Source organism: Wolffia australiana, chromosome 5 (assembly GCF_029677425.1).
Source record: "Wolffia australiana isolate 7733 chromosome 5, ASM2967742v1".
Taxonomy (NCBI): Eukaryota; Viridiplantae; Streptophyta; class Magnoliopsida; order Alismatales; family Araceae; genus Wolffia; species Wolffia australiana.
In genome coordinates, this window is record NC_135839.1 from 17,148,620 (window position 1) to 17,169,058 (window position 20,439).

Sequence of the window (20,439 nt, forward strand, 5' to 3'; positions counted from 1 at the left end):
CTATTAAAAATCACATAAACATTGGGTCCACTAAGTTGCAAAATCTAGGTTGATGTTCTAAATTCAGAATACGTTTTTTCTTACTCATTCTTTGAGTTATAACAGCCTCTTCATTAGTTAGAGGCCAGGATCTCTGATATTGAGTTGAATGATTATGTGATGTGAGTGTTAAAAAAGAGAAAGGAAGATGTCAAAAAAGATCTGAAATTTCTCTCTCATGTTTGATATATGATCTAGGGAATATAGCCCAAAAATAAATATTTTTGGAAATTAAAAAACAAACTGACATGTTAGAACTACACTTAGACAGCCACGACATAATATATGAAAGATTAAACTGAGATCTGTATTATTTTTGAAAATTTAACAAAATGGTGTCAGACTGATAAGACGATGTTGAATCTCAGATCAGACACTTATTACTCATACAATGACAAGTGTTCTATGAAAAATTTATCCAAAAAGTATCATATCAAAAGATATTATAATCCAGGTCAAAAAAGGTTATTAACTGATATGAGGCAAGGGAATTAATTATTTTTAGTCTCAATGAACAAAAAAGAGGCAACATCATGGACAGTTCTGGGATATATCAGATTGGAAATGACATATGCAAGGGTTAAAGCTAGACCTTTTTTCATTTCAAATGTTGAAGGGACAGTTCCATTGAATGTGATTAGAGACTTATGTTAAATACATGAAAAAAGGGGATGATAAATGTGGAGATATATTAGACATCTGAATAATATAGCATCTGTCTTTAATTTTGAATGCTATTCATGGTTTGAATTATTCCTAGTCTTATTTGAAATTGTAGAAGGCTTGAAAACCCTCCCACTTAGTCATAACTCATCTCACTTATCAATATGCACAAATGATGAATAGTTGGGCATATTGAACCAATGATAACCTCAGATATTATCGATTCCCACATGAGGAAAATAGAAATGGATCATGTCTATTAGTACTCCTTGAAGAAGATCTGGCTATTCTAGACCAGAGATCATTCTATAAAATTTCTGGCCAAAGAGATAATAGGTTATATTTGATATGCTATGTCCTTGGCAACCTAACGCACATGGCTTTCTATGCCTCTTATCAACACCTAGCAGTGGAGGCTGTATGGGGGAACTCATACAACATGTCCATGATTATCCTTGCCTTATTGATCTCCCATGGATGGCAGGGGGAGATTTTGACTATGTATGGATAGTTGGTGAGTGTCAAGGCATACATCCTCCTAGGTCTTAGTTCTACATGCTTTTAATGACTTGATAAACCAGACATCAATAGTGTGGCCTATTACTGATGAGATGTGGACATGGGGAAATGAGCGCTAAGCTGTTGCTTGTATGTATGAGTGGGTTGGGCACTGTTTTACCAATACCCTTGGCATCGTGAAAAGCTCTATTATACCTATGTTTCTGCCATGGTATTATTTTGGTTACTAACTATTCATTTCCTTACAAACACAATAATTTGAGTCCCTAAATCTCCTTTATAGTTTCAGACCATGTGGCTTCAAAATAATGTTTTTCATAACTTTGTGTGACAACAATGGCATAGAAAGATTTATACTTTGACAATGGATAAATTTGGGTAAAACCAGAAGAATCTCTAACTCCACCTAAAATGGTGGTATAGGCATGTATTTGCGGACATGCATGCACAAGTATAAGTCCTTAAGATAGAGTACCAACTTTTGGAAATTGGTACTTACTAGGATTGAGAACCAACTTCTGGACTCTTGGAGAGTTGCGTGTTGGGCTTAGAATATTAGGATAAGCAAGCAGATCAACAATGCCGTGAGAGGACATGAGATTTGCTATTGCTAGAAACTTTGTCCAGTGTATACCATATGGAGATAGAAATAGACATTTCTTTCGTGCCTTAATCTGCCATAGAGCTTGAACAAAATACACATCCATACAAGAAACACACAATCACGACCCTAATCAATTAATAAAGGACGGTGTCACTCATTTCCAGACACTCCTTACCATCCAACTGACACTAATGATCCAAGATATGATCTCCTGAATCCCATACCATCAGTTCTCGACTAGCAAAAATGAAGGATTTAGTCCTTTCACTTAATAGAAAAAAAGACAGTGGTATCATAGGCACTGAATTGGTAAAATCTTCAATGATATATTCATTGACGAAGTCTGGTAAGCCTGAATGAGGTTGAAAAATGCGTCAGTGGAACCAAACCATTATTACACTTTGTGAAAACCACACCTTTCATGTGATATGAATCTTAAGGAATGCATAAGTCAGTTTTTAATTATTTTAGATACAAATTTGTAGCATAAATTGGAAATGTTTGGAAAAGATGCTGGAATTCTCTATCGTTTCAATTATCACAAAAGTGGATAACCTAGTTTCTTTTAAAGACTTTGGATACATTAATGTTTTTAATGATTGCTACAAAGGTTTATCTAAAATCATTACAAATGGATTTGGGACCCTCATCGATCGATTCATATCTTCGGAGTAGTGAGGGTTTATGAAGGGTTGATAGATTAATGACAATATCATGCTAGTTCATGCGATATCACAGTCCCTAAACTACCATATTCTCCAACTCAATATTGAGAAGGCCTTCAATAGAGTGAACTAAAATTTCATAACCAGAGTGTTGTGGTGCTTTCATTTCACTTATCCGTTCATCAACCTCAACAAAGGCTTATATTATGGATAATCCTTTCTCTCTTGGTAGGGGGGAACTCCACCCAAGGGATGGGAAAAAAGTTCATTCACTCTCAAATGTGAAAAAAAAAACAAAATTATAAAAACTCTATCCAATAGTGTTTGAAAATGGCTTCCGACATGCAAACTATTCGCAAACAGTTGGCATTCTAGAGGGATTTTTAAAATTTTTTTCAACGCATCATTGTATCTCTGTCTTGGTCAATCTCTCACTCCCTCCTTCTTTTGATCTTTCTCTCTCTTTCTCGATCAATCTCTCTTTTAGTCAATAACTATCTCTCTCTCTCTATACCCCCCTACCTTTTCTCTCTCTCTCTCCCCTCCTTACCACCCCAAAAGATTGGTAATCATTTTTACCCCCCCCCCAAGGGCCCTTCTCGTCCTCTTTCCACTCCCCTCCTCTCCTCTCTCTCTCTAAAAATATGGATCTTTCAAAATGTAGCTCATTTGTGGACATCGTTTCAAAATATTTATGCGAGTGATCGAGCGTTTAGGCACGTAGCGAGAATGCAGATTTAAGTATCTAACTGTATTCTACTTCTTGGGGTTATTTATTTCGTAACCTTTGAAGAAATCTAACTTAAAATGAAGAATTATTTACTTCGTAACCATCTCTTTCTCAACTGACCCAGTTTAATCATTAGTGGTTATGATACTAAGTAATGACTTAATATCCCAAGTTCGAGTACTTTATGTGGGGATGAATATATGAATTTTCTATATATTTTATAGCATTTTATTGATTTTTGGGAATTTATTTGACAAATAAATGAATTTTTGAAATAGAAAAGGATCTAATTATAAGAAAATAGGATTTTTAAGCAATATCTAACGTCGGTGGAACTTTTTTATAATTGGATTGCAAATATACCCTTAAAAAAGCTCGCCGTTATGCGCTGTAGGCGTAAATATCCAATCAAAAATAATTTTATAGTCTTATCAAATTAATTTGGTTTTTTCTATGATTTTTTTTGAAATATGGAGGAGAGAGAGCGGAGGGCCATATTTCTAAATACGTTTGGGCTGTGTTGGTTTGTATGTGCAAATAGAAGCAGAGACTTTTGTGGAAACCTTCAAGAAACTTAGGTTGGGGAGCCCCTTAGCAAGATCTAGTCCATTGGAAAAGAATATAACAGATTCAATGCGTTGACAGTGACATCTCTTGAGGGTTGTAAGTGCACTACCCGTGCGGTGCGTTCAGATAGCCACGTGGGCTAGCTCGTCTTGACCTCCTCTTACTATCTATATGGTTGGATCAATCAGATCAAACCTACATCAATGGATAAAAATTAATTAATTATTGGGGGTAAAATGATAATTTTTACCATTTCACATATATATAAAAGCCAAAAATTGAGCTGAGGAGGTCATTCTGGTGGGAGCTCTTTCCCAGGTGTAAGACAGAGAGGAGAACCAGCCAAGATCAACTGAATTTAGTATTTTACTTCATTGTATTTGAATTCTAGTGCATTTTGAATTATTTTTAGTGAGATTTTTTATTGTTCTTCCTGGTCTTTGTCTGAAAATTCCAAAGCACTTGGTTGGAGTGTCATGTAGAAGCCCTTAATAAGATTAATAGGAGAAAAAAATGAATTGAGATAATAGTTCCAATTCCATATTGATAAAATAATAATAATAAATTTAATAGTGAGTTAGTTTCGAAGCCGGTTTCCCCAAAATCAAATCAAAACTAGATTTATTCTTAACCGCTTAACCCTAATTAGGGCCAGATCACTCAATTGGATCAATAATTGAACTGCTTTACTAGCTTCCCTTGGAGGACCCCTGTGCTCATCATCATACATCTAAGTTAGGGAGGTACAAATTTTATTTCATAAGATGAAATTGACAATGATAAGGGATTAAAATTGGAGAATTCATCCCTTATCTCTAGCTCAAGCAAACCATGAGTGAGAACATAGCTTTTTCACCCATTCTTATATTACTGGAACACTGTTCATTCAATTGGATCAACTGATTTCCTATCCATACTCCTGTCGCTTCTCTACTTATACACGAGGTCTATGGAAGGGTGACCCGATCTCTCACATCCTTTTCATCTTGATGAAAGAGATCCTCAGTCGATCAACCACGCAGGCGAAAACTGAGGGTTTGATCCAAACAGAAAATTCAAAAAGGGCTTGCTTGATTATCTCACATTTTTGTTAGCGGCTAATGCAATCATTTTCCTTAACCAGTCTAAACAATATATTTAAGAGCATATAAGTGTACTTACTATCATTATGCCTCAAAAAGACACTTTTTGGTTGGACCATCTACTAATAAATGCTTGCATATTTCAAATATTGCATATAACACTCACAAGGATTCCTATCTTTTGAGTATCTCAAATGTCCCACATTTTGTGGCTTCACACATCATCATTATTTTGATGCTATGTTGAAAATTTTGAGAAAAAACCCTGAGGATGGAAATTTTGTTTCTAACTTCCAAGGATGCATTCAACTGATATGTTACATCCTCATTGTCATCATGTTATTTGGATTAGTAGTGCACTTAGTATCCCTTACAGTTCGGTAGTCTATGTAGTGCCTTTTTGCTTACTTCATGGGGTTGGGTCAACGAGAGGGAGCCCATCACCATCATTGGGTCTCCGAGTAGAAAACAGGCCAACAAACAAACAAAGCAGTCGGGATCGGCATACATCATCCATCATGTCACTCGTCACCGTGACAAAAACGTGGTGGATGATGTGACAGTGACGGTTTTAGAGGTTGGTGATGGTGAGGGTGATAGATGACGAAGTGGTTGTGATGGGGACGTGATGGTGATAGGGTGCCCAGGATGCATGACACGACGGAATGGCCGTCACAGATGACGGCCATGACAAAATTTTTGAAAATTTAGAACGGACAGAAATAAAAATAAAAAATCATTATTTTTAATCTTTCCGACGGCTGAGATTTCATCACGTGAATTGGCTATTTTGATTTACCAAAATTTTGCACAGAAGTCCCTATTTTTGTTGCATGCACAAACTGATGCCACTTATACCCCTCACGTTCACGTAGGGTTTTATTAACGTCATCGGTCACAGTGTCTGGGACGTGACGGGACACCCAATGGAGAGACGATGACGGGAACGTGACGGTTTTTTTGCATATGCTGGGACGCGTGACCAGTGGTGACGTGATGAAAGTTTCATCTCATCGGCGTCGGTCATGTTTTATCATCCATTCTGTCACGTCTGAGGCGTCACGTCCCAGACATGACATTCCCTCCAAAGAAGTATATGAATCAAATGTCCCCGAAACATCCAAACATGTGATGATGGGCGTATGTATACCACGAACGTCCCATTAGGGTTCTTTTTATTATCTAATCACATCTAGTGGGCTTGGCAAGTGGTCGATATCGAAGGTCCCAAATGGTGCCTTCCTTGGAAACTCAACTAGATAGAGATGTCCGAGGTGATCCATTGGCAAGTCGGGCACATAACCATTAGTGCCTGGTATGATTTGGGCTTGTGACTACCTCCTTACCTGGCGACCCTAGCTTTCTACATCATCGCCTTCAACTACCGGTGGTTTAATTGCTAATATGGAAGATGAGAATACTATTGGAGCTACATGGGCTCCCATTAAATTACTTATAAGAGACTACGGCCACTAACCTGGGATCCTTGCCTGGTCATCCAGTATGGACAGTCACACTTGATGGGAATTACTTTTGACATTCCTCTTGGGATAACTTTTGAGAGATATTCCCTACTAAAGCTTGGAGTCGTCGCATATGGCTCATTATAATTATCACTCCTATTGGTAACTACAGGAGTTTAGGACACCAATATTGATGTGTCTCTCTCTTTGATAAACATATGGAACACCTATTTTTCCATACTGAGATTACTACTAAGGTGTTTTGAGAGGATCTTTGCTTCATCAATACACTCTAAGCTTAGTGTTTATCTACACATCACCATACCCTACATACTATGGGAGATATAAAATGATTGGAGCTCTTCTTTTTGAAGATACGCCAACGAACACACATGATGTCATGTGATGCATCAAGCAATGGCTATGACACACCCATCATCTAGTCCCACTTATCATGCATTAGCTAGTATCCATGTGTGAGGTGTACAGCATGGAGAGCCAAACATGGGATTCCATGACATCCTGCATAAGCGCTGTCACCAAGTCAGAGGGGGACATGAACCAGTAGCTGATAATTGAGGATTCCCTACCGACCTACCAAGGTCTCACTATTATTTCTCTTTATTTGTGCCATGGGTTTGGGTGTGGGTGAGTGTGTATTTGGCATATGTACACTTGTTCTACATCTACAAACTCTTCCAAACACTAAACCTTTATGTATATGAACCCCCCAAGATAACTATCCCTGTTCTCTTTTTTTATTGAGAAGAGAGGGAGATGCAAATAACACAAGTTGTGTGAGGTTATATGTTTTAACCATTGGGAAATAATGGGAAAATGAAACACTATTCATGAACCTCTGGGGAATCCCACCCAGATCAGGGTATCTACTCACCTTTTCTCTTACCACTAGTATGGATCCCTGAAAACATAACAATATTACCCTACATTATCTATAAGTCCACTTTGAGATCATTTGGTGTATAAGTCTGTGGGCTCAAAGAAAAATGATTCATCTAAACGCATACAATGTATCAAGTGGTGATCGCAATTGGTATCCTTTCATATTGTTGATATATTTATCGGATTGCAACAAATTGTAGCAATAGACTAATTGTTCTTTATTGATTTGACATAAACTCAGGCAACTTTAGGTAAAAGGGACTATGCCTTCCCCAATCGACTAATAATTGAAACATGACGAGCTAATCTACTCCATATTACATGACAGACCTTTTATCACTGATGCGAATTTTTACCTAGTTTCTTTAAAATTTTAGTTTATCTACTGTTCTGTTAATTTATCAATGAGAGGGGGGAGATTTCGTAGAAATCCACAGACGTGGTCCGTCTACTCAAGTAGGAACTTAAGTTACTTCGGGCTCGCGCACTCACCTCCTCCCGAGTCGGAGGCAGAGCAAAAATCCGATAGTTTCATGCACTGCAAAATCTGCAAATCAGAGGACGTTCTAGTGCCGGGAAGAAGTTAAAACTTGGAAGGTATCCGCTGAAAGAAGAGCCAGAGAGACACGCTTTTCAGTAAGAGCATATTATACAGGTTTGAAGTTTAGGATCCAAGTCTGGGCCCGGGCCAAAAAGTGCGGACCGACGGTCTCGGATTCCTTACAGAGATATGTTATGTTCCCCGTTTACAGAAGAAAAGAGCTTCTTCTCACATTTTCTTGAGTCTGTTGGGAACACATCATATCGTCTTTGTAAAATTTGCTTTAGAAGAAGCCCCAAGCAGGACATTGAAAAGTCTATCGAATACTTACGATCGCTTATCCGATTATCATCCCCACCGGAAGCCGAAAGCTTCACTGGACAGGGGAACTGCCAATCCTAAGATCAAACCGCGCGCCGCAGCTCGCGTTTCTTCCCATCTTCACCCCAAAGCGGGCGTTAGAGTTTCTTCGTTGGGAGCTTTTCCTCGCTATTTCCCGCATGGAACTGGCCAAGGAGAGCTTGGGATTCAGTCTAACTGTTCTGCGGAACTTCACACAGAGTGCCATATGAGACTCCAACGCCGCTCGGAAAGGAGCTGAAGGGTTCTTCCTCTGCTGCTCTTTCGCCGCTTCAGAACAAATGCCACACACCCATTTCCCGCAGAAGATAGCCTTCACGCTGTTGATGTACTCTGGCGTGCACTCCTCAGACATCCCGCAACATTCGCAGTGGATCGTCTCTTCAGTACTTGAATCGTCACTAAAGCTCTCCTCTACGAGATCGTCGCTTCCGGCGGCGATTTCCGAGGCCACTCTTCTGAATGACTTCTACATTTGGAAACAATCATGAGATACTAATGTCCCCTTCCAATATAAAACATGACCAATTATTAAGTACTTCAAATACCTTAGAATGAGGGAAGTCAGCTTCTTCTGCTGCTGTGATTGACGGGTAATCAGTGTCTGCTTGCGTAGCCATCGAAGCCCTTCTTCTAAACAAGGTGAGATTGAAACACTGGGCTGCCGTTCCTTTTTATTAAGGATGTAAGGTGGTTAGAGAGTGCTCTAATGATGGGCAAGCGAAGGAAGATAGGCAGATAAATCTTCACGCTGTTGCTGTCAGAGACCTTTTTAAGCAACTCGGGAGATCCATGTGGGAGTTCGCGGCAATGCATTGAATGCTTACCTCGAGAACGATGCGGAATGGCCTGGGTTCGTTTTGTTTGCCAATAGGGTGCATGGAGACACAAGTATCCCACACGCATTTCGATATCTTACCTCGTGAGCTTCCACCAAGGAACTAATAAAAAATAAAACAGCTTGGCTGAAGCTTTGAAATATACAACATTTAGTTAAGCAGAATAATGGTTTTATGATCGTTATAATGCGTTATCTACAGATGATAATTTAATCAAATTTGATTTTAAATACTGGTGACCCATTTTTATATATATTTATATCTGAAGTATTATGTTATAATTTTATTCTAATAATTAACCTTTGAATCAGGTAAATCCACACCTTTATCTGATGAAAAACAGTCAATTTTGAAGGAAATTCTTCTACACTCTGGCTCCCGATTGAATGAACCTAGAACGACCAGGTTAAATAAACCGTGTATAATCCTGAATTCCCCATAACGGGGACAAGATAATCGTCACTTCCATATCTGACGAACTAATCGTACACCCAATCAACGGTTGATACAAATGAACCACCAAAGATAATCAAGATATCAATTCGTTTTTTTCTTTAATCTGTCAGGCGTCTAATTTGATCACACGTGTAATAATGTTAAGAAAGGTAGCCATCGATGTCTCAATCATAGAGATTCCTCCCTGGTTTTTTTTGGCATTCAGGAGGTTGTCTGGGTGATCTAAGATTGGGCGTTGGACGTGCTTTGATGCGCCAAGGGGAAACTTCGTGATGTTTCAGAGACGAGACACCCGTGAGGCGATGGTAAAAAAGGAGCGACGCAAATCTAAATGTATCAGCATATTTACCGGGAAGGAGACGTTCATATCCGTGCCTGGCCCTCTCTATGTGAGAGTATCCTTTTATTATAGGTACTAACCCTTCTCGTGAGCTCTAGCAAGCGAGATGTTGGGAGACGAGGACGTTGCTTTCAGATATCACAAATCCACCTCCAGTCGGCAGCTTGATTAAATGCAAGACTCTCGACGCCCAGATTAAATGTTATTAATGTTTACGACAACTTAATCAGTACGTGTTTTATTCTTTTATCCTCTTTCATGGGTAGGCTGCGACTGAATGGCTTCGGCTTCAAAAAATCTCTCTAAGCTACAAGTCGATGTCCTAAGCTCCGGCGAAAGCACCTTTTTTTTCTCTGATAGGCTTTTCTGGAAGACCTTTTCTCATTAGTTGTTGGCCTCTTCTTTCTTCCTGTATCTATCATTAGATCCAACGCTATTGGAAGAACCTCCTTCATGGAGACATCGTCTGGCTGAAACCAAACTCGTGGTAATTATGACATACACGGACGATTTTCAAGGAATAAAAGTTGTGATACGTGCTCAGTATCTCTAAAATCCGAGATACACTGAATAAGAGAGGCATCGACATCGTTAGAGACTAGTACATTGCCTCTTCCGTGAGTACGCTGAGATTGCAGCGCGGACTGGACGCCCTAATCTGCAGCTTGGGCATCCTTCTTCCTTGAGTGCCTTTTTTCTGGAAACCTTCTTTAATCTCTTGATGGCGTCCTGTTTCTTTCTTTACTTGACATCAGATCCTACGCTGTTGAAGGAATCTCCTTGAAGGAGATATCGCCGAAGAGAAACATTATCTTGGTTATTATTTCACTCACGGGAGAATACATCGAATAAAGTTGTGATGTAAGCACTATACATCTCAGCGATCCGAGATACACTGAATATGGTCAACACCAGCGGAATATGGTAACTCTAGGTACCATGACAGCGGAATATGGTCACCTTCCTCCCTTGATTGTCTCTGGCGACAGTGAAACTACTCCAGCAGTACCAGTAGCTCCTTCTAGGTCTCAGGGACTAGGGCAACCGGGTACTTAACTCAAACAGGATGCTGGGAGCCTTATCGACATTTTGATTTCGCATGAGACTTACTACGGCACCTCCTTAAGGCCGAAAGCCTAATGTGCACTCGTCTACCATGGAAAACACAAGAATACACTAAGTCGTAACTAGTCAATAAGGTCAACACCAAGAATATTTCACGGGACCTGACTGGTACGCCACTATAGTATATGCTATAAACAAAACTTACGGATCAACAGAGCACACATGATTTGATTACAATCTCTCTTGAAAATATCAGCCATAGCAGTAACATTTGATTTTATTGGTATCTTGTTATGCCCTAATTACTAAGTGTTTTTCTTGAGCGGAATTCACACAAATTTGGTTGAGGCTGATCATCATTTCTGCTGGATAACCTCGCGTATCATCAAGGACTTCCCTCAGATGCATAAGAAAATTATCCGAGTATTCCCTATTTGCTACCTCATTCCCTATAAGCTAGCATATATTATGCGTAGTTACAGGATTAGAGAAAAAAAAAAATTTGAAGTATATAATTCAACCCCCCTCCCACTTAGGTCATACCTTATGCGCTTAAACTAAAAACAATTGTGGAAAAAAGTGTAATCAACAGAACCAAAAGCCCCTCCACTAGTCTTTCCTTTCTTCACTTGGATATGTGTCCTTTACTTCTATCATAGAACACTAGAAGTTCGTGCAACTTCATAATTGAATTCAATAAACATTGAATAATTAATCTAATATTTTTGTATTTATAGGAATATTTTTCCTCATTAAACACATTCCAGATGAATCAAACAACTCCATATAATTGTCTTTAAAGACTTCAGTTACTAAGATTATTTATTTGAAGCGTAAAAAAGATGTGCATTGAAATCAACACTTCTCTAGTATCTATGTTGAGTCAATAATGTTCCATATATTTGACATGCAACCACATCATACAACCATAGATGACAAATGCTTTGCTTTCAGTTGAGGGCCATCTTCTCTAATATGCCTACAACATGGTTGAAATGTGTATAATAGCACTTTAAAAATGTCCAATTCATCTATATGCATTTTTCGGTTTGTTTATAGAGGAACAAACATTAGATTTGATTCATGTGTTCTATAGGAAACTTTACTTGATTGATGCTTGCCATCCCTATCTCCCTCGTATTGTAGTATTTTTTAGTGTGACTGAAATACAGAAGTGATAGTTTCCTTTGGAAGCCAATTATTGGACCTTTTTTGTGTCCTGTTTCTCTAGTTCTTGGACTGTGAAGTGCTTGTGATGATGATGACGTCAACACTGCTGCCGAGGACACGCTGCCGCCGTCACCCGACCAAGTCAACGCTCTGGCATCAAGCATGTCTCCACCTAAGCACGGCCCATCACGCGTCATGACACGTCGCCAACAACTACAGGACTGGCCGGACAATGACCAAGACGACGCACTAGCATCACTCACGTCTCCAGCTATGCACGGCCCGTCACGTGTCATGACACGACGTTAACGATAGATCAAGAACTGCCACTTGATGTGACATGAAACCACGTCGCCTGTCTTTATTTTTATTTTTATTTTTATTATCTGTATTTTCTCTTTCCTCCAAGGCCTATATGTATAGGCCAATGTTGCAAGAAACAATTAGGCAAAGTTATATTCAAGAATTGAGTTTTCTCTTCTTGAAAGACTTGCCCTAGCCCGCTCTTCTCCGGACCGTCGTCACCGCCGCCACCGATCATCGTCATCCCCTCCATCGTTGGCATCCTTGCCCACGCATGCCGTCGATCCGGCCGCCCGCGCAGGCAACCAACCGGCCGCCCACGCCAACCACGTTCCTCTAGGCGGCCAGGCTGGCACCCGTGTCTAGCCTCGCCCGCATAGGCCGCCCCGGCCGCCTGCGCCTTGACCGCCCGCACAGGCGCTAGTGCCGCCTGCACAGGCAGCCAAGCCGGCCGCCGCACCAGTCTCGGCCGCACAGGCGCCAGCGCCACCCGCACAAGCAACCAAGCCAGCCGCCCGTGCTAGTCTTAACCGCGCAGGCCACCACCGGTCGCCTGCGCAGGCCTCCACCCTGGCCGCCCGCTCAGGCTTCAGTGCCACCCGCGCAAGCTGCCACCGGCCACCCGGCTGCTCGCCACGGTCATCCAACACATTGGGCACCGATACCGGTCATCGTCGACGCTGTCCAAAGCTTCGAGCCGCGTGCGCTCTGCGCACTCCGTGTGCGCTAAATGCCCCTCGCACAATACGCGCGCGCGTGGTTGCTCCTCGCACTCTGCACGCTCAGCACCCCCGCGCACTGCTCCGTGCGCTCCGCGCACCCTACGCACGCTCTGCACGCTCCGTGCGCTCTGCGCAGCCTACGCACGCTCCGCGCGTAGGAAATTGCCTGTGCCTGAATCTTTGACAACGACATCTTTGCTCGTCTGCCACGCCCAAGCATCTCGGTCACCAAGCGACCAGGCTTAGTCCGGACATCCCCTCGCCAGGGCCGCTCAACGCCCGGATCACCAAGTTATATCATCCAAGCGGGGCCACGCAACGCCCGGATTGCCAAGCCAAGTTACGACCAGAATTCCCGGCAACCTCAACACGCATTTCGGTACCGAGGTACACCTGAACTCTTTGGTGTCGTGTGTTCTCCGTCTGGTATTCCATGAGAATTCTTCCACTGCCGCCGGATTTGCTTTGAATTTCTTGGAATTTCAACGACTAGTTGATTTTGGTGCTTAGGCATGGTCACGGTGGTTGAAGACAGTAATCCCGCCCTCGACGAGGAAAGGGGCTGCACCACTATTATTTTATCGGATTTAAGTTTTCAAAACCGATCGTGTGGATTTGTGGTCTGTTTTATCCCTCCATTCCTAAACCATACTAGCATCCAACACCTATCATCGTCCTTCCCGTCTCCTCAGTCATCTGCTCCTGTTTCTCTAGTTGTCCTGCATCAGCTTGACTTATAGTTCATATCATCATGAACACATAAGCATAGTAGCATAACAGCTGCTTAAGGTTCCTCCTTTTGGACATATCTGAAACTAAATCCATTAGGTGATTATTTATTCTTGAGTGCATTGGAAGATACCATCAAAAAGTCAAAGGCTGCAGTGGAATTTTTAAGATGTTGTGAACCATGTATTTCCTTGGCATGTGTATTTGAAGCTCAGCCATATCCCCAAAGATGTCACACATTTGCATGATGTGCAAACAACTGCATCTGTGCTCTACACCAAATCATGCTGAAATTTTGAATCAAGCTCCATATTTAGATTGCTTAATTCTAAAAAAAACTATTTCTCGACATGCCATGATGCAAAAAAGAAAAATATACAAAGGTGATACAGGTACAGCTCCCAGAGAAGGCCGTGAGCGCCCATAGCGTGCTCGTGTTCCTCGAAGGTGGCATAGGTGTCGCATAGGTGATCCCCCAAACTATCAATTTTAGGTGCTTAAATTACATGGCATTTTGATTTTGTAAGCATACATGTTCAAACATAGAAGTAAAGCCCAAAATAGAGATGTGTAAAATTCATCATAGATATTAATGGAATTATAAGAGATCCCAAAATTTTGATATGAAATAAATAAGTAGATTTTTCATAGAACCAAATATAATTTGCCTGAATATGAATAATCAACTTTGAAATAACCTGTGGTAAAGTTTAGCCTGCAAGTTATTATATTGACCTAAGCTTTTAGAATTTAAAATGGCTCAATAATGCCATTAAATGGGCCTATATTTGCTGATTTGGGAAACACATATATGGTTGGCATACACATATGGTCACACTCTATTAGCAGCCCAAATGGGCAGTGTCCAAACAATGATCCTAAGGGCCCAGGATATAGTTGGGTCCCTTAGAAGCTCAAGGTAAGTGATAGCTGAAATCTTCAACCAAGAAGTTTCCCTAAGGGCCATCTAATAGTGAGTTACACTGAGCAACCTGTGTTTAGCAGTGATCCAGATATGCTGATCAAGCATTAGCCCTAAGATCCATGTCATAATAGGATCTGGTTCACTTGTGAAATTAGTGGTGACCTAAGGGCATATATATGCTGATTTGGGACACACATTCGGTTGGCCTACACATTGGCTTGGGTCACATTCTGTTAGTGGCTTAGATGGGCTGCGTTTAATCAATGGTCCTAAGGGTCCATTGATAATATCAATTTTAGGGGTTTAATTTATCATTAAAAATTGAGATTATCCAATAAATATTATACTTAATTGTACTTAAGAATATTTAGCTAGTGATGAGTACAGATCGTCTCCATAGGGAATGGTGATTAATAATTTAGCTTTTTACTAAAGTGATTATCGGTACAAGAAGAGATATATACAAGAATAGAATAGGGGAGATAGTGATATCGAGGAAATATAAGTAGAATTACATGAAGCATTATGAAAATAAGGTAGAGGGCATGAGCGATATTATGGTATAGATAAAGATGAGATAATGGGGACATAAGTAATTTAAATAATAGATGAAAGATGATAATAAACTATAATTATGATAACGAAGATGTCGTGAGAGAAACAACGTAAGGGGAAGACACTTACCTTAGACCCTTATGCTTCTCTAGGATGACAGAGATTTACAAGTGCCGATAAGCTCCCACTCTTGTCGAATGCCTTTTCCTACACACCTAAGACACCAATAAAACACCTTACGGCTCTCAGAACTCACTATCTTTCGATCAACCCACACAATTAGGAAACAAGTTCAAGATGAATTTCACATTGATCCAGACTTCTATTTGTAGGTCGATGGAAATGGATGGAAAGAGGAAGAGAATACGAAGCAATGCTAGAAGTTTCAGCTCAATTGGAATAGTAGATCAAAAGTTATGGCTGTTTGAAGTTGAACCAATCCTAGCCCTTGATTTCCTTCTCTCTCCTTGTCAATCTCCTCACTTTTTGTGCCTGTCAAGAAGTCAAAGTGCTTGAGATTCTGCACTTTTTGTATTCTGTGCGGGCACTTGTATACTGTGCCACGTGTACATGAAAAAGACAGAAAATAACAAGAAAAAATGCCTAAAAGAGCTCTTTCTTGAGGTTGATGTAGCGGCGCATCAGCACGCGCCACATCACCCTCTTTCTTCTTCTTTTTTTATTTTGTTTTAAATAAGTGGATGTGAGCGCGTCATGTTACCCTGTGCCAAAGTAAAAAAACACATGAAAAGTTATTAGTGCAATCATTGCTATGCGAATCACAAAGTCATCATTGCTTGGTTAATGATTGGCTGATGCCAATCATTAAATCATCTAATGATTGGCTGAGACCAATCATCATAGAGCACTATGATTTGCCGATGTTTGACAAATCGAACAGCAACATGAGACAGCAAAATAAAAAAGCTAAAAATCTTTTAAAAATTCACATTAAATAAAATAAAAGCCCAAAAATATGTATAAATATGTATTTTTGACATAGAAAATTATATCTTTCCGCATTTAATATCTAAAAATTCCATGAAAATAATATTATGTCTTACAAATTATATTCTTTTAGAGTATGTTGGTAGAAAAATCCCAAAAATGCATAAAATTAAGAAAGTCGTTCTAAAATATATTTAATCACTTTAAGCTTGATAACACGCAAATATGAGTGATCTAATGCGAACTGACATGTAAATATGATCATATAGGTACTAAAAATACATGTTATCATCCAGGGTATAGTTGGGTCCCTTAGCAGCATGTGCTAAGTGATAGCCAAAATCATCAACCAAGCAGTTGCCCTACGAGACCATATAATTGCGTGTTACACTAAGCAACATGTGATATGCTGATCAAGCACTAGCCCTACGGGCCACATCATAGGAAGATCTAGTTCACTGGCTCTCCTTGGTGGTACTCCAAATGGGCCCACTCAAGCATTTGCCCTGAGGGCCACACCATATAACACTCTTCTTAAAGGTGACTCCGAGTACTGACCCTCAAAGTCCCCCTATTGTAGACTTGCGTATAGGACCGTGCTTGAGCAACATGATGTTAGAGCTTTTAGAAGAAATGGCTGAAATAAATTGAATTTCTAGAATGGAGGTGATGACCTGCGAGAAGCTTTAAAAATGATTCTAGCGAAAGATGTACTCCAACACCACTAGGCACAAGCATGTAGTTGCTGTGATAGTGTAATACGGTTGCCTTTCTCCTTTGGTTGCATCTGGCGGTGGTGAAATAGCTCTGCCAAGATCAGCTTCATCTAGAGCTCAACAAGCTCATGACCAGGTGAGCAGCTCAAATTTGAATGTGTGAGCCTGAATGATATTTTTCTTCTCTAGGGGACGTACCATAATGTGAACTTGTCTATCATAACCAAAATCGTAAAACCCTTTCTTGAGCCGACATAAGAAGACTAACACCAGACATAACTTCCGCAGTCATCAACCTACTTGAATTCTCCAAGTGATATCATAGTCTCTATTTAGTATCACACACACAGATATATAATATATTAAAATCTAATAGAAACAAGACTGACATATATCATAGTCTCTATGTAGTGCAGTATCTCTATTTAGCCGTTTTTTTTGATTTAACGACTTTATTGCGAAGAACTAATACAAATTAAGAAGCAAAATTCAAGGAATATACATAGTAAGGAGGAAATTGTCACTCTGGTGAATGGTTCAAGTTCAATAAATATTTATAGAGTCATCAGCTATTTTTACATTAGAAGTCATAAAAAAGTAAAAATTGAGGTGAAAATAATGGTACTCGATCATTATCTCTGATGAGTCCTTGATTTTATTAAAAACTATTGCACAGTGTAACTTTTGATGGAGTGCTTGCATCTAGTCGTGTTAGTCATGGCTCTAAATTCAAATGCTTTTTATATTTAGAATCTCTCACATATCTATCTAATATGAACATGATGCATCCTTTTAAAAAAATACAAATTAGGGCACAACACTATTATTTTTTGTGCAAAGACATTAGTATGTTTTGATGATTGTTTCATGACTTATCTATGATTATTGTACATAATTCATCAGGATAAATCCTTTTACTAAAAATGATGGAAAGTCAAAAATCTATGTAGCTAGAAACAAGGACGTACCTCATGAAGATATATTCATATTTCCCTAAATGTCATTGATTTATATCAAATGGAATCTGAAAGTGATATCACAAGAATTCTAATTTGATCCAGAAAATTTGTTGACATCATGTGCATCAGCACATGAGAAAACTTAATGGCAATTAATAAATATCTTCCAGAGAAATAGAGATATGATGGGTTGTATTCCACTGGTTATTTTTCCTCTAGTTCGTAGGCACTTGAGTCAAATTTTGATGACATGGTGTGATCTCGCAAGAATCCACCATGCTATACAAAATTGAAAGTTAAATGATGTAAACCCTATAGGAATCTCTCTGATCTAGGTTTTAATGAATGGTAAGAAATGAGTCTCAAGAGCCCACATAAGTGATGGGTGGTAAGATGTTAGTTGGAGCTTCAGGTTTTTTCCACATCAGTTACTGGAAAATGAAAGGACAAGGTAATTAGTATACTTCACTACATCTAAGTCATTTTATGTGTTCTATGAGGATGAAATAGGAAAAAGAGATGCTATAATTACTGGCAATATTCAAAAGAAATAGGGTTAACGTAAAATATTACATCAGATAAAAAATATTCAAAGAGCATTCTTGAAGCATATTGATGTTTCAGGGAGTACGGGGGTACAAAACTGATAATTTTGGTTTTCATATGATCCATACCCAGTTCATGAATTCTTAAACTATATCACTATATCTCCATTCTCTTGGCATTTTTCATGGACTTCAATAAAATGACTCCATATGTGCTATTATGAGTCGTTACCTCCACTGGTTCACTTTCAGGACTGACTTTTTATCCTATCTTTCAAGGGCCACAAACCTGTGACAATGTGGCCACATGGGGTCAGGAATATCCTCATGCACATTGCGTACAATGCTCTTCTTAAATAAAAATTATGATTATATGTTTTATTGAACTGACGCTAAGAAAATAACCATGCAGTTCAATCAATAAAACATAGTCCTGCTATATACAGAGTCTTAATGGGATACTACTGGACTAAAAAATAATTATACTTAAAGTTTTGATCATAACAATATTTTATGACCTAGTTTTCAAATAATTCTTTGTATTTTTAATAAACGGAGTAAGATTTATTACCAAAAGTATAATTAAGATTTTTTCAAATAATTTTATTCATGTTTAGTATTGAATTAAATATAGTTTAAAATTTGATTCGTAACATATAAAATTCTTACTAATGGCTACATCCTAAAGTATCTTATGTAGTAGATAGACAAAAACAGTTACTTCAAAAAGAGCCTGCCTACACTGTCCAAATTAATAAAGTTGCATAAAATATAAATGTTTTTTTGAAAATTTCTTTTTTTTCAAAATATTCCCGAACTAAGTTTCTGGGAAACAAGAACAGTTTAGAATTTTATTCTCATTACATTATTTTTTAAGATACAAAAATATTTGGATCTAGAAATATTTAATGAGCCCTGATTTTTAATGGTTCTTCCTAAAACTAGTTTTTGAAAATTAAATTTATTTTAAATTTTAATATTATTATATTAAAATAAAAACAATATATCATCTAATTATAATTTTGGTAAAAACTATTAATCCTTTTGTTAAAAATACTAGTTTGAAGACCAGAATAAACGAAAATTTATGTAAGTTAGACATAAATATTAAATATTAGATGCCCTTAAAATAAGCTCTTTGTCTTTTACAAAGGCCTGCCTTATGTCATCATAATTTATATTGAGTATTGATAAAATAAAAAATATCCTTTGAGCCATTGCATAGATCATGATAAAATATAATATGACTGAAGGCCAATGAATTGATATGTTTCTCTAATCATTTGCTCTTGGGACTGAACAAAAAGCTTCCTCATAAAGTACACATATATTTTAGTTTTAGACAAATATTATAAGATATAATATTAAAAAATAGAATTAAGATAATAATAAAATAGAATTCTTGGAAATTGATAAAACTCTCTAAAGTTAGCATAATTGAATGGTCAGAAATTATTATTTTCTGTAATAAATTTTCAGTATTAGAAATAAAGATATTAAGAAAACATAGTTTATCACATTCGGTAGTATATATATTTATTAATAGATATTAAAACAGATTGATACAGGTAATCATATTTGTTGATCTAATATACAAAGGGAAACCCAAGAGTGTCATTCACAAGTTTTGGAAAATCCTATGCAGAAATTTCCATCTGCCTATATAAGTGTATAAAAACGACTAAAATATGGTAATTTATATGGAAGTTTCCTATCCTATAGTCGGTCATGCTGTTGTTCCTTTGAAGAGTATACTGTTATACTTATCTGTTAAATTGACGTGATAACGTAAAAACAATGAACCAAATTTCTTTGTCAAAGAATGCATATATGGTGATTAACTATGAGAGATCCCACAAATCAGGTCGGTGTCTCCTTCTCAAGGGTTGTAAAGCTTCTAAAAGACATATTAGTAGAATCTGTCCTAAATGTATTAAACTACAAAAAAATAAATTCTATAATTTAAGTTAAGATAAAAAATTAACTCACTTCCTATTTAAATCAACTCCAAACATAATAATATCTGTAATA

The 20,439-nt window shown here is 38.4% G+C and overlaps 1 protein-coding gene across 3 annotated transcripts; it reads right to left on the reverse strand.

The window, feature by feature from the left end:
- Positions 1-7,655: 7,655 nt before the first annotated feature.
- On the reverse strand, positions 7,656-8,814 carry LOC144703157 (uncharacterized). 3 transcript variants are annotated; one of them, XM_078575260.1, is made up of 3 exons: positions 8,685-8,814; positions 8,108-8,605; positions 7,656-8,020 (listed from the first exon to the last, which is right to left on the reverse strand). In XM_078575260.1, exons 1-2 carry the CDS (start codon positions 8,754-8,756, stop codon positions 8,150-8,152), a joined length of 528 nt encoding a protein of 175 aa, XP_078431386.1. In that variant the 5' UTR covers positions 8,757-8,814; the 3' UTR covers positions 7,656-8,020; positions 8,108-8,149. The 3 variants fall into 3 exon arrangements, with proteins under 3 accessions (XP_078431386.1, XP_078431385.1, XP_078431387.1); XM_078575259.1 differs by having other exon boundaries at positions 7,656-8,605; XM_078575261.1 differs by having other exon boundaries at positions 7,656-8,602; positions 8,685-8,787.
- Between the last annotated feature and the right edge of the window lie 11,625 nt (positions 8,815-20,439).